We start from the raw sequence: 15,198 nt of genomic DNA, 5'->3' as shown, positions 1-15,198 counted from the left end.
GGGTTCAAGTGATTCTCCTGTCCCAGCCACCAAGTAGCTGGGATTACAGGCATGCATCACCACACTAAGCTAATTTTTGCATTTTTAGTAAAGACGGTATTTTGCCACGTTGGCCAGGCTGGTCTCGGACTCCTGACCTCAGGTGATCGCCTGCCGTAGCCTTCCAAAGTGCTGGGATTACAAAGGTGAGCCACCGTGCCCAACCCTGAAGCTAATACCTTTTGAAAGAAATTCTTTTTATAATATTAAATTTATCTAAATTAGTCAAAGCATTTATCACTAATGTATTATAACCCTGTTTTTAAGCTGTTGCATTTGTCTCAAAATGGAATGTAATAGGTAAAACTAATTTATTAATTTTGTTTACAGAGTGGGAGGCTAAGCAAAGAGCTGGATTTAGTAAGTCACCATGTGAGGACAAAACTGGATGAACTGAAAAGGCAAGAAGTAGGAAGATTAAGAATGTTAATTAAAGCTAAGTTGGATTCCCTTCAAGGTAAGTGCTAAACAAAAGGTAGGATTTTTTTTTTTCTTTTTTCCCTTTGAAATGGGGTCTTGCCCTGTCACTCAGGCTGGAGGGCAGTGGCACAATCACAGTTCACTACAGCGTTGGCCACCTGGGCTCATGTGATCCTCAGCCTCCTGAGTGTATATGTGACCACAGGTGTGTGCCAGCACACCTCACTAATTTTTTTATTAGTTGTAGAGACAGGGTCTTGCTGTGTTGCCCAGGCTGGTCTTGAACTCCTGGGCTCAAGCAGTCCTCCTACCTTGGCCAAAGAGCTGAGATTACAGGCAATAGCCACTAGGCCTGGCTAGAAAATTTTAATATTTTGTTGTCGAGGTCAGTTTATATTAGCACGTGCCATCTATGTCTTTCTAGTCAAAATTTTATGTTGGTATTGATTTGACTTCTCTTAATTTTTAGAATTTAATGTTTTGAATAGATAATACATTTTATATCATTCAAAAGTTAGTGCAATTAGCCATAATTACAACAATGAAAAGGAAGAATGAAAAGTAATGAATTAAACAACTGATTTAAAGGAGGAAAAATAATATCAAAGGAAAGCAGAGAAAGAAATCTAATTAGAATAATTTTCTTAAATGGAATAGAAAATTTTTCAGAGATCTAGCCCCAAGAAGAAAACACCAGATCCAGACCATTTCTTTTCTTTCTTTTTTTAAAGAAAATCTTTTAGGAGATGAGTCTTGCTCTGTCACCCAGGCTGGAGTGCAGTGGCATGATCATAGCTCACTGCAGCCTTGAACTTCTGGGGCTCAGGCAGTCCTCCCACCTCAGCCTCCCAAGTAGCTAGGAGTACAGGCATACACCACCATGCCCTGCTAATTTTTTTAAAATTATATTTTTTAGAGACATGATCTCTCTGTGTTGCCCAGGCTGGTCTCAAACTTCTGGCCTTAAGCAATCCTGAGTTGCTGGATAACATATGCAAGCCACCTTGCCTGACTCTCAGAATGAGATAGTTTCATAAAGGAAACTCTCTGTCTGCTCTTTAATGATTTGAGTGAGTCTGTCAAACCATTAAAGAGCAGATTGTCAATTCTATTTAATCTATACTATATTCTATTTAATCAATTCTATTTAATCTATATAGAAAAAGAAGGAAAGCTTCCACATTCTTGTTAAGTTTTGGTTAGTATGCCAAAATCAAAATTATTATGTCTCCAAAGAATATATCTCATAACAGAGTTGGATTTATTTCAGGAATATAAGATTGACTTAATATTAGGAAATCTAATGTTATAAATTATCATATAAATAGTCCTAAGGAGAAAAAAGTCTTTAAAATTTTGTTTCTTTAAAAATCAAAAAAAAAAAAAAAAAAAAAAACAAAAAAACCGTAAAGTCAAAGGAAAAATGATAAATTAGAATAAATATTTGAATCCTGTATTCTTGTATTTTTAGACTATGAGAAGATTAAATAGCTATGAAATCGAATTTCTGAAATACAAGGATGTCTTAAAGTTATCTCATAAGTCATATGGCTGTCTCCATGTATACAGAAAATCCACTTGACAAAATTGAACACCAATTCATGATTTAAAGTAATAAAATACTTCCATAGTGAAGATAAGAAAAAAAAAAGATTTTTTAAAAAAGTAATAAAATGCTAATTAATAGATACTTCTGTAACACGATTAGCTATATCCAATTCACTTACATCATACTAAGATGGGAAAGCACAAGTGTGTAGCCTGACTGAAATTAGAAACAAGACAGTGTTGCCTACTGTAACCACCACTAAATAACATTGCTTTGGAGGTGCTACCCAAAACATTTATTTCTTTTATTTTTTATTTTAATTTTTAATTTTTTTTTGAGATGGGATCTCACTCTGTCACCTAGGCTGGAGCATAGTGGCGAAATCTCGGCTTACTGCAATCTCTGCCTCCCAGGTTCAAATGATTCTCCTGCTTTATCGTCCAGAGTAGCTTACAGGCTCCCACCACCACAGCTGGCTAATTTTTTATTTTTAGTAGAGACAGGGTTTCACTATGTTGGTCAGGCTGATCTTGAACTCCTGACCTCAGGTGATCCACCTGCCTCAGCCTCCCAAAGTGCTGGGATTACAGGCATGAGCCACTGCGCCTGAACTAACCAAATTAAAAACAATTGGAGGTAAAGTAATTGGAAAGGAGGTGATAAAACCATCTTTTTTCACAGATGATATGATGATTGTATATGTGGAACACCCAAAATAATTAATGAAAAAACTTACTATAAACAATAGGAAAATTGAGCCCCTTAATAGGAAAATTATGGTAAACTTAATCGATAGTAATCAATATTTCCATATGTACACAACAGCCAGTTAGAAGGTAGAATTGAAGAAAAGGACTCTATTTACAATAGCAACAAAGATTAAATGCCCAGAATAAACTTATTCAGAAATGTGCAGAACTGACAGACAAAAACTTTAAAATACTCATGAAGGATGCAAAAGTATACTTACACAAGTGGGAAGACACAATAACTTTTTGATACAAAGATTCAATGTTATGAACATGTCAGTTTTCTCTAGGTTAATGTATAATTTAAATATAGTCCCAATAAAAATATATACATTTATTTTTCTGGCACTAGGCAAGTGAAATATATTTTTTTTATTTAGTTTTTTTCCAGAAGATTTAGAATTGATCAAGTGAATTTTTTCAAGCTCATATGAAAAAGGACATAAGTAGGCTGGGCACGGTGGCTAACGCCTGTAATCTTAGCACTTTGGGAAGCCAAGGTGGGTAGATCACCTGAGGTCGGGAGTTCAAGACCAGCTTGGCCAACATGATAAAACCCCGTCTCTACTAGAAATACAAAAATTAGCTGTGAGTGGTGGCACATGCCTGTAATCCCAGCTACTTGGGAGGCTGAGGCAGGAGAATCGCTTGAATCCAGGAGGCAGAGGTTGCAGTGAGCTGAAATCACTCTATTGCACTCCAGCCTGGGTGACAGAGTGAGATTCAGTCTCAAAAAAGAAAAGAAAAGGGACACAAGTAAGAAAACTTAAAAACCTCTGAAAAGGAACAATGAAGGACTAGATATTAGAAATTGGACCTTTAATATATTTTAAATCTTTAATATTAAAGATCAAATGATGTCATTAAGCCTCAGTCATTAAAACTGTATGACTTAGGCAGAAAAGTGGAAAGACCAATGAAACACAATAGAAATTCCAGAAGTAGGGTTAAATATGTAACAGAATTTAGTTTAATATAAAGGTGGTATCTCATTATTAATGGGATGAAGATAGGTTTTTATTTTTTTTATTATTATTTAGTTTTTTTAGACAGGTCTCACTCTGTCACCAAGGTTGGAGTGCAGTGGTGCAATCATAGCTCATTGCAGCCTCAGACTCCTGGGCTTAAGAGAGTCTCACACTTCAGCCTTCTGAGTAACTAGGACTACAGTAGTGTGCCACCATGCCTGGCTAATTTTTTTTTTTTTTTTTTTCTGTAGAGACAAGGTCTTACTGTGTTCCCCAGGCTGGTGTGAGGGAACTCCTGGCCTCAAGTGATCCTCCTGCCTTGGCTTCCCAAAGTACAGGGATTATAGGTGTATGCCACCACACCCAACAAATTATTAACTAAATAGTGTTGGTATAACTGGCTAGCCATTTGGAAAAAGGTGTAGTAAAGCCATGTTTCTTATATCCTATATCAGAATAATTGTAAATGAATTTTAAGTGAGGAAAATAAAATCATAAAAGTACTATGTGACAGGATAGGTGAACTTCTTGTATTATCTTGTAATGAACTTTCTAATTATGAGTCAGAATCAAGGAGCAGATTTAGCCAGTGGGAGAGCTTTCAAGCTGGTTCATGTGTCCTTGTGATATGCTCCCATAGGTTGGTTATCTGGGTGGTTTTTTGTCATTAATAAGCATCTGAACATTCAACTCCTGGAATGGTAGTTCTAAAACTTCAGATTGCGTGAGAATCACCTAGAAATCTTGTTAGAAATACAGATTACTAGATCTGACCTCCAGAGATTCTGGCTCTGGGAAAGAGTATAGTAATCTACATTTTAAACATATAGTCTTAGAAAACAAATACCAAATACACATCATCCCGAAATTAAGGATATCTATGAGAAGTAAATTGAGTCATGCCATACTACTTGAGGTAATTCCATCCTTGAAGCCAGGCCTAAGATGTGTGGAGATTTCTCTGCCTGGGACAACTTCCATCTCCTCAGTCTTAACAGTATCTTCTTTATTCCAAGATGGGTACTAAATTTTATTACATAAAGAAAACAGTCTAGGCTGAGTGTGGTGGCTCATGCCTGTAATCCCAGCACTTTGGGAGGCCAAGGTGGGTGGATCACCTGAGGTCAGGACTTTGAGACCAGCCTGGCCAACATGGTGAAACTGTGTCTCTACTAAAAGTACAGAAATTAGCCAGCTGTGGTGGCCCCCAAGTAGCTGGAACTACAGGCACGTGCCACCACACCTGGATAAGTTTTGAACCCGGGAGGGGGAGATTGCAGTAAGCTGAGATAGTGCCACTGTACCCAACGTGAAACCAGGAGGAGGAGGTTGCAGTGAGCTGAGATGGTGCCAGTACACCCCATCCTGGGCGATGGAGTGAGACTCCATCTCAAGGAAAAACAAAACAGTCTGATATAACTTAGAAACTAAGGAATATTTTCTCATTGATTCAGTATAAATTGAAATATCTGATAATTTGAGGAAGGACTTAAACAGTCTTAATTTTGGGGAGGAGGGTAATTTTTAAAGTAGGCAGTTTTTTTTTCTTTTTATTGAGATGGGGTCTCACTATGTTGCCCAGGCTGGTCTTGAACTCCTGAGCTCAAGTGATCCACCCACCAATGGCTCCCAAAGTGCTGAGTTTACAGACATGAGCCACCACACCTGGCCCGTTCACCTGGTTCAAACATAGAAAATATAGAGCAAAATCTACTTGATATTTTTGTATCCTGTCAATTTCTATTGTCTTCTAACATCCTCCTCCTTGGGTTTATCTATCTATTTATTTATTTGTAAGTTAAATTGAGATGAAGTTTTGCTATGTTGTCCAGGCTGGTCTTGAACTCCTGTTCTTGGCCTCAAGTGACCCTCCTGTCTCAGCCTCCTAAAGTACTGGGATTATAGGCATGAGCCACTGTACCTGATTCTTGAGTTTCTTTATTTGTATATATGCAAATACAAATAATTTTTTAAATCGTTCCTCTCTTTTTATGCGAAAGGAAATATACACTTTTGTGCATTGTTTTTCTTTTAATAATTTATTTTGAATATCTTTCTGTGTTAGTACATAAAGACCATCTCATTGTTTTTACAGCTGCATAGCACTCCATTATATGGATATACTATAATTTATTTAGCCAGGCCCCTGTCAATTGATATTTAGGTTATTTCTAGTGAACTGTCTTGTACATATATCACTGTGTATCCCTATAAGATTATCTTTAGGATAATTTCCCCCACAGTGAAATTGCCAAATCAAATTATTTATATATATATATATGTATATATATATGTTTATGATTTTGATAGATATTGCCACATTTGCCTCCATAGATGTTGTATTAGTACACGTACCCACCATCAATAAATCCTCACAGCTTTACTAATGGCATGTGTCATCAAACTTTAGGAGTTTTCCAATTCTGTTAGATAGCGTAACAGTGCAGTTTTAATATGTATTTCTCTTAGAGTGAGGTTAAGGGTCTTTTTATATATTTCACTGTCTGGTTATATTTTTTTTTTATGGCTGTCTTAAAACAAGCCTTTTCTTCATAAGTAGAACTGCTAGTACAGTGCCACACTTAGAATTCAGTGAAAACTTGGTTGAACCAGATTTAGCAGTTCTTCACTTCCTGGCATAACGATATGTTCCAGGATCAACTTGTACCTACCCTATCCCAGCTCTGGAATGAGCCATTTCTCTGAAGAGAGATAGATAGATAGATAGATAGATAGATAGATAGATAGATAGATAGATGTGTGTGTGTGTGTGTGCGCGCGCCCGCATGCGCACATAAGCCCATTAAGAAAAAACATATATATTATTTTTTTAATATATATTAAACATATATATTATATGACATATATATTATTTTTTTGAGACAGGGTCTCGCTGTGTCACCGGACTGGAGTGCAGTGGTGCAATCTCAGCTCACTGCAACCTTTGCCTCCCGGGTTTGAGCGATTCTCTTGCCTCAGCCTCCTGAATAGCTGGGACTACAGGCATGTGCCACCAAGCCAAGCTAATTTTTGTATTTTCAGTAGAGATGAAGTTTCATGTTGGCCAAGATGATCTCGATCTCTTGATCTCGTGATCTGCCCTCCTTGGCCTCGAAAAGTGCTGGGATTATAGGCATGAGTCACTGCGCCTGGCCAATGGGCAACTATATTTTGGATCAAGAGCTGGCACTAGGTATGCTCCTTGCTACTAGAATGTATTTTCTTGGCACTTTAATCCCATGGAGTTAGGAAATATGTGTGTCTATACACATAGACATGCATATACACATATATACACACATACATATTCATATACATATGAAATATTTGCATATACATGTTAAATGTACCTATTTTAGAAATGCTGAGTTCACACAGATAGTGCTAACTCCCATTCATCTCTACCATTTCTTTCTTGCCTTTCACCATTCCATATTTGTATATTCCTTCTTCCTAAATGAAAGCTGATTTCCAACAACTTCAACACATGTACCCGTTTTGCTGAATTCTATAAGGGCTCATATTGGGTTGTTTCTGGTGAGCTGTTTTATATGTATATCCACTACGTACCCATTACAGTCTCCACTATGTAATACAACTGAAACAACCCAGCATCACTTTACCCATTTCATTATAGTAAACTGTAACTTGTTTTTTAAAAATTAAAAAAAATTGGTATTTCCTTAAAAGTAAGTCATAATTCAAAGGAATTTACCTACATTAGATTTTTATTGTTTCATAAAGGATTCATTGGCACAATATGCAGGGAATTCTTTCATGTAAGCTTTAGAGCATTTACTTTTAGAAATTCTACTTTAACCTTTGCTAGGGACACTATATTAGAGTTTATCTAATTAAAAGCAGGATATTTGGTAGTTTCAAGATATTCAAAAAGGGTTTGTTATTACTTATGCCAATAATTAAAACTAGTCATTTTAGATATAACATTAAAGTATGCAAAAGGCCAAGCATGGTGGTTCTGCCTGTAATCTCAGCACTTTGAGAAGCTATGGTGGGAGGATCACTTGAGGCCAGAAATTCAAGACCAGCCTGGGCAATCTCTACCAAAAATTAAAAAAAAAATGACCCAGGCATAGTGGCACATGCCTGTTGTCCTAGCTACTTGGGAAGCTGAGGTGGGAGGATTGCTCGAGCCCAGGAGATAAAAAATGCAGTGAGCCATGATTGTACCATTGCCCTCCAGCTTGGGTGACAGAGCAGGACCATGTCTCAAAAAACAAAAGAGAATTAAAAAAATATATACATATTAAATTGTATTCCATTGTATTCCACTCTAGGTTCAAGGACACTACCTTTGCCTAGAATAACATATGCAGTATTCATAAAGTAAATATAAACCTTTATTCTAAAATTTTGAATTTCCCTATAAAATCTTATAGGTATAAATATGAAATCTTTTTCTTATCTATCATTTATAATGTTTCTAGCTTCTAGTAATTGATCATTTACAGTTTTCTCATTTACTTTCAGATATAGGCATGGACCACCAAGCTCTTCTAAAACAATTTGATCACCTAAACCACCTGAATCCTGACAAGTTTGAATCCACAGATTTAGATATGCTAATCAAAGCGGTGAGAATAACTCCAGAAAGCATTGTGTTTATTGTGCCTTTGAGGTTTTGCTATTTGACAAGTAAACTCAATGAAATGGAAATTAACTTCTATATATTCTGTAGAAGATCTTTAAAGGAAGGTAGCTTAACCTTTATTAATATAGATATTAATAGGGACATACAGGTCTAAAATCTCTTATCCACAATTCCTAAATCCAAAAGCTGTAGAAACTGAAATCTGGCTTGAATGAACCAATTACAGTAATACCATTTACAGTTTTTATTTAGCCTACTTAGTGTGAATATTTATAGATTTTGCTTAAGAAATACTAGTCTGTTTGATTACATATGCTACAGGGATATTCTATAACATGGCATATGTGCCATGTTCCCTTTCTTTAAGGTAGAAAATTATGAAGCACATCTGGCCTCGGGGATTTTAGATAAGAGTTTGTGGACCTCTCACATTTCGTGTGAATAGAATTAGTTCCAACCTGGCAGGTATTAGCTTACTTAAATGGTTAGAAGCCATTTTAATTTTCTAAACTGTCTAGATTTGATATAGTTCCTTTCTTCTTCTTCTTTTTTTTTTTAATCAACTTATATATTGCTTGCTTATGAGGAGCTTCCTAAAGTTGGAGCTGGCTTTGAACTTTTAGTTTCTTTGAATACCTACATCTCTGGTAATAATAATGACTAAAATTGCCAGGCGTGGTGGTTTATGCCTGTAATCCCAGCACTTTGGGAGGCCGAGGTGGGTGGATCACCTTAGGCCAGGAGTTTGAGACCAGCCTGGCCAATGTGGTCAAACCCCATCTCTACTAAAAATAGTGAGCACCTGTAATCCCGGCTACTCAGGAGGCTGCAGGAGGCTGAGGTGGGAGAATCGCTTGAATCCAGGAGATGGAAGTGGCAGTGAGCCAAAATCGTGCCACTGCACTCCAGCCTGGGCGGCGGGTGAAACTCGTCTCATAAAAAATAAAAAAATAAAAATAAACTTGACAAAATTAAATGGTAGAATTAAAAAAGAGGAGTCCAGGCCAGGCGTGGTGGCTCCTGCCTGTAATCCCAGCACTTTGGGAGGCCGAGGTGGGTGGATCACAATGTCAGGAGTTCAAGACCAGCCTGACCAATATGGTGAAACCCCACTGCTACTGAAAATAGCCAGGCGTGGTGGTGCATGCCTGTAGTCCCAGCTACTTGGAAGGCTGAGGCAGGAGAATCATTTGAACCTGGGAGCTGCTGAAATTGCAGCGAGGCAAGATCATGTCACTGCACTCCAGCCTGGGTGACAGAGCGAGACTCCATCTCAAAAATAAAAAAGAGGAGTCCAGTATGTTTTTGCCCTCCTGTACCTCTTCTATTCAAGAATTTCTATATTCAAGAATGGCTTTATTTACATTTTTCAAATCCATGTTTTTATTTAACTTAAATGCATTATTGCATTTCAGGCAACAAGTGATCTGGAACACTATGACAAGACTCGACATGAAGAATTTAAAAAATATGAAATGATGAAGGAACATGAAAGGAGAGAATATTTAAAAACACTGAATGAAGAAAAGAGGAAAGAAGAAGAATCTAAATTTGAAGAAATGAAGAAAAAGCATGAAAATCACCCTAAAGTTAATCATCCAGTAAGGATTGTGACTTTATGAAACCATTTTTAGATAAAGATACTTCTTTGTATTAGCAGAATTTTATCATGTTATTAGTACTTAAATCTTGATTCTTAATTCTCCTGAGTTCCTCAAATTTATATTTTGAGTTTGTACAGATATATTATATTTTGTTTTGAGCAATTTTTTTAAATTGATTCACAGGGAAGCAAAGATCAACTAAAAGAGGTATGGGAAGAGACTGATGGATTGGATCCTAATGACTTTGACCCCAAGACATTTTTCAAATTACATGGTAACAGATTTAATACAAATATATTTGATATTTGTATCTATTTGATACAAATAGATAAAATTTGATAACAGATTTGATACAAATATATTTGATGTATATTTGATATTTATATCTGCTGTTTGAAAAAATATTTGCTTTCCTCTTAATTTCTCCCAAGGTCTGCTATTGAGTTCTAGTGAGAGTAAATGGTTAGAGTTTCCTTTTTCTTCTTTTTTTTTTTGAGACAGAGTCTCATCTGTCATCCAAGCTGGAGTGCAGTGTCACAATCTCAGCTCACTGCAACCTCTGCCTCCTGGGTTCAAACAATTTTCCTGCCTCAGCCTCCCAAGTAGCTGGGACTACAAGCCCATGCCACCACACCTGGATAATTTTTGTATTTTTGGTAGAGATGGGGTTTCACCATGTTGGCCAGGCTGGTCTTGAAGTCCTGATGTCATGATCCACCCGCCTTGGCCTCCCAAAGTGTTGGGATTACAGGCGTGAGCCACTGCACCTGGCCATGGTTAGAGTTTTTCTAGGGTAATATAATAGGTTTTTTTTTTTTTTTTTGAGATGGAGCCTCACTCTGTCACTAGACTGGAGTGCAGTGGTGTGATCTCGGCTCACTGCAACTTCCACTTCCTGGGTTCAAGTGATTCTCCTGCCTCAGCCTCCCAAGTAGCTGGGACTACAGGCATACACCACCACACCCAGCTAATTTTTGTATTTTTAGTAGAGACGGGGTTTCACCATGTTGGCCAGGATGGTCTTGATTTGCTGGTCTCATGATCCACCCACCTCGGCCTCCCAAAGTGCTGGGATGACAGGTGTCAGCCAACTCGCCCGGCTAATATGATAGTCTTATTGCTCACCTTCAGTATAAAATATTTTAGGTTCTTTATCCCTGCTTTTACTGTTGAGTCATTATATAAATTATTGCAAAGTTCTCTGTAAACTGAAAACTGTAAACTGTGACTAGCTAAATTATATCTAATAAGCTTTATACTACAATATTAAATTTTACTTCTCTCATAGAATATTGCTTTACTTTATATTTTTGGGAAAAAATGGTCAAGATATGCTTTCTTCACAAATGATTATGAATTGCAAATAAATACAGCATATTTATCAATTGAGCTGATATAAAGCTTCACGAAAAAGAAGAAATGCTTTTCTGCAATCTATTGATGCTTCACATCTGTACTACTTTTGTAAACCTTTTATAAATCATTGAATTTTAATTATTTATTTTCTAAGGTATTAAAATCTATTTTTGCATCTGTAACTTTTAAACTTTAGATGTCAATAGTGATGGATTCCTGGATGAACAAGAATTAGAAGCCCTATTTACTAAAGAGGTAAATAAGTTTATTAAGTATTCAGTGTTCTTGTTCTCTTTTTTTCTTCTATTACTTTCTTTCCTTTCATGGAAAGTAATTAAAATTTAAAAAATTTTTCTTTTTAGTTGGAGAAAGTATATGACCCTAAAAATGAAGAGGATGATATGGTAGAAATGGAAGAAGAAAGGCTTAGAATGAGGGAACATGTAATGAATGAGGTATGTTTTAAAAGTTTAAGATAATATATTATTTCTATATTGCAATAAATCTTACTTTAAGATGGAAAATATACTGAATGTGTATTGGAATGGAGTTTGCTTTTTTAATTTTCAGGCAGGGTCTTGCTCTGTTGCACTGGAGTGCAGTGGTACAATCATGGCTCATTGTAACCTCAACCTCCTGGGCTCAAGCAGTCCTCTGTCTCAGCCTCCTGAGACTGAGGAGGGACCACAGGCTCAAGCCACCATGCCTAGCTAATTTTTTTTTTTTGAGATGGAGTCTCTGTCGTCCACACTGGAGTGCAGTGGCACGAACTTGGCTCACCGCAACCTCTGCCTCCCAGGTTGAAGTGATTCTCCTGCCTCAGCCTTTTGAGTAGCTGGCATTACAGGCACCCACCATCATACCTGGCTAATTTTGTATTTTTAGTAGAGACAAGATTTCACCATGTTGGCCAGGCTGGTCTTGAGCTCCTGACCTCAGGTAATCCATCCGCCTCGGATTCCCAAAGTGCTGGGATTATAGGTGGGATTACAGGCGTGAGCCATCAGCCTTTTTCTTGTTTATTTTTGAGACACAGTCTCACTCTGTCACCCAGGCTGGAGTGCAGTGGCTCGGTCTTGGCTTACTGCAGCCTCTGCCTCCCAGGTTCAAGCAATTCTCCTGCCTCAGCCTCCTGAGTACCTGGGATTGCAAGCGTGTACCACCACGTGTGGCTGATTTTTGAATTTTTAGTAGAGATGGGGTTTCACCATGTTTGCTAGGCTGGTATTGAACTCCTGACCTCAAGTGATCTGCCCACCTCAGTCTCCCAAAATGCTAGCTGGGATTATAGGCATGAGCCACTGCACCAGGCAGATTTTCTTTTTTTAAGAGACAGGTTTTTGCCATGTTGCCCAGGCTGCCGGCTAACTTTTTATGTTTTTATAGGGACAAGTTCTTGCTCTGTTGTCCAGGCTGGAGTTTGCATTTTTGATCCAGATTATTATACTAGATGCCTTTAGTATGAATAAAATAATTTGTAACTACTTTAAAACATTCTAAAAGATAAAGATGCTACTGCATATCAGGTATAAAACCTTTTTTTGAGCTGGATGTGGTGACTCACGCCTGTAATCCCAGCACTTTGGGAGGTCATGGCAGGTGAATCACTTCAAGTCAGGGGTTCGAGACCAGTCTCGAACTGGTCTCAAACGGCAAACATCATGAAACCCTGTCTCTACTAAAAATACAAAAATTAGCCAGGTGTGGTAGTGCATACCTATAATCCCAGCTACTTGGGGGGCTGAGTCATGAAAATCACTTGAACCCAGGAGGCAGTGGTTGCGGTGAGCCAAGATTGCACCACTGCACTCCAGCCTGGGTGACAGCAAGACTCCATCTCAAAATGAAACCAAAGTAAACCTTTTCTTCAGTACTGAAAAACAAAAAACAACCTCTGGTTACTGCCTCATTGCTCTGTTCTTCTTCAAAGAGTTGTCTATTCTTCCTCTTCCTGTTTTTCTTCTTTCATTTTCATCTTAATCTGTGCTGAAAATGCTGTAGGCTCCATCATTCCATTTAAAAATCCTCCCATTGGATGACCTCTATCTTGTCAAATCCATCTTACTTGACCCCTTAGCAACATTTGACATAGCCGATGCCTCTCTTTCTTGAAATGCTTCCTTCACTTGGCTTTTGGAAAACCACACCTGCTCAGTTTCCTCATATCTCACTTTCTCTTCTTTGCTGGCTCTTCCTCCTCTTTCCAAGTTCTACATGTTGCATTGCCCTGGGCCTATCCCTTGGCCTTGTTCTCCTTTCTAGCTTCATTCTTTGCTTAGGTGATAGTATGGAATCTCATGTCTCTATATGTGCTCTATATCAGCATGTTTGCTGAATTCAACATTTTTATCTTCAGCTCTCTCCCTTCCCTGAGTACCAGGCTTGTATCTGCTTGACAGTTCTCTTTGCATATTTAATACACATCTTCTCCAGACCCAGATCTGTTCCTTCCCCAACCTTCTTTATTTCAGCAAGTGAATCATTCATCTAATTGCTCAGGCTAAGTCATCCTTGACTTCTTTCCTCATATCTTACATTTCCTCTATAAGTTCTATTTGATCTATCTTTCAAACAGATGCAGAATTTGACCACTTCCCCCATCTTCCACTACTATTTAATACCAGTGAAGTCCAAGCAAGTCTCCTAACTGGCATCTCTGCTTCTATTCCTTACCCCACTGTAGACACTTCTCCATAAACAGGCAGAGTAAGCTCTTAAAAGCATAAATCAGGTCTTGTGCTCTCTTGCACAGAAATACTTCAATGGCTTGCATTTTTCCTTGTGATATGATCCCAAATCCCTCCTGTTTCCAAAAGATTCGTGACTTTATCCTTGCCTTGCTCTCTGATCCCATGTTCTGCGACTCTCTCCCTCTCTCTCCTCAGGCCACACTGGCCTTTTGATGTTTACCTCTTATCAAGCTTGTTCCCATTTTAGGGCATTTGGACTCAATTTTTTTTTTCTGGAATATACCTTCTCTAGATCATCACAAGGTCTTACTTCCACTGAGTCTGTGCTTAAATGTCTATGGTCCATCTAATGACCGCCCTCATTTAAATATTTGCCTTTCTCTGCAGTTCTTGCTCTGCCTCTCCTCCCTTTAAGCAAAAATCTCTGATATAAGCATCATTTGCAGGGTAGTTGAATCCTACTATTTTGCTTCACTAATTTTCATCTGAATTTTTGAGCTGTAAATGCTAAATTTGGATCTCTGTTGACTGCTGGCATCCCAACTATCAAGTGAATTTCTTTAACCATTATAGAGTACACCTTTGTAATGAAATTTGCCACAGGCTGTCACAGCTATGCAAGAGGATTTGGAGAGGTTGTCAACTTTAGTTTTGATTTAGGTAATTGTTTTTTTAAAAAAAAGTTGAGAAAGTTTTAATTTAACCTCCTTTATTCTTGGCTAAAACAGTCCTCTTTCTGGATTGGTTATTTTTCTTACTCAAGAACTTGGCTTCAAGAGGGATTATACATATTATGGTAAAGGAGGACGATAATACCAGCCACCTAACCACTCAGATCAGCTGACTGAAACTTAGTGGTTTCCAGGGCGTTAGGTATATAGATATCTCATATTTTCCAATTTGAATTCTATATAGGAGAAAGGTCTTTATTCTGTAATTCTAGTGTAATGTTGAGTGCTCTGTTTTTTATTTTTTCCTCTAGTTTCTGTGGATGTTAGGTGAGTCCTAATTGCTGTGTGTTTATGTAATAGCATCCATTACAAGACAGTTGCTAGTGTCTAAGTAATATGAGAAAGATTTACTTTATATTATGTATACATTTTCTCTTAATCAGGTTGATACTAACAAAGACCGATTGGTGACTCTGGAGGAGTTTTTGAAAGCCACAGAAAAAAAAGAATTCTTGGAGCCAGATAGCTGGGAGGTAATAG

General features: G+C 37.7%; 1 protein-coding gene across 3 annotated transcripts in view; it reads left to right on the top strand.

The window, feature by feature from the left end:
• NUCB2 (nucleobindin 2) overlaps positions 1-15,198 on the top strand; it is a 56,441-nt gene that overhangs the window by 27,804 nt on the left and 13,439 nt on the right. For all 3 annotated transcript variants that reach the window (XM_021675170.2, XM_021675171.2, XM_064365134.1), the window contains exons 5-11: positions 370-496; positions 8,217-8,320; positions 9,753-9,938; positions 10,125-10,215; positions 11,494-11,552; positions 11,660-11,752; positions 15,102-15,191. In XM_021675170.2, coding sequence (XP_021530845.1) covers positions 370-496; positions 8,217-8,320; positions 9,753-9,938; positions 10,125-10,215; positions 11,494-11,552; positions 11,660-11,752; positions 15,102-15,191 — 750 coding nt within the window. The remainder of the gene's footprint in view (positions 1-369; positions 497-8,216; positions 8,321-9,752; positions 9,939-10,124; positions 10,216-11,493; positions 11,553-11,659; positions 11,753-15,101; positions 15,192-15,198) is intronic.

The sequence above is a fragment of the Aotus nancymaae genome, unplaced genomic scaffold (assembly GCF_030222135.1).
Source record: "Aotus nancymaae isolate 86718 unplaced genomic scaffold, 86718_ANA_hifiasm-v0.15.2.pri h1tg000059l, whole genome shotgun sequence".
Taxonomy (NCBI): Eukaryota; Metazoa; Chordata; class Mammalia; order Primates; family Aotidae; genus Aotus; species Aotus nancymaae.
Note: the sequence above shows the minus strand (reverse complement) of the source record. Positions and strands in the feature narration are given on the sequence as shown.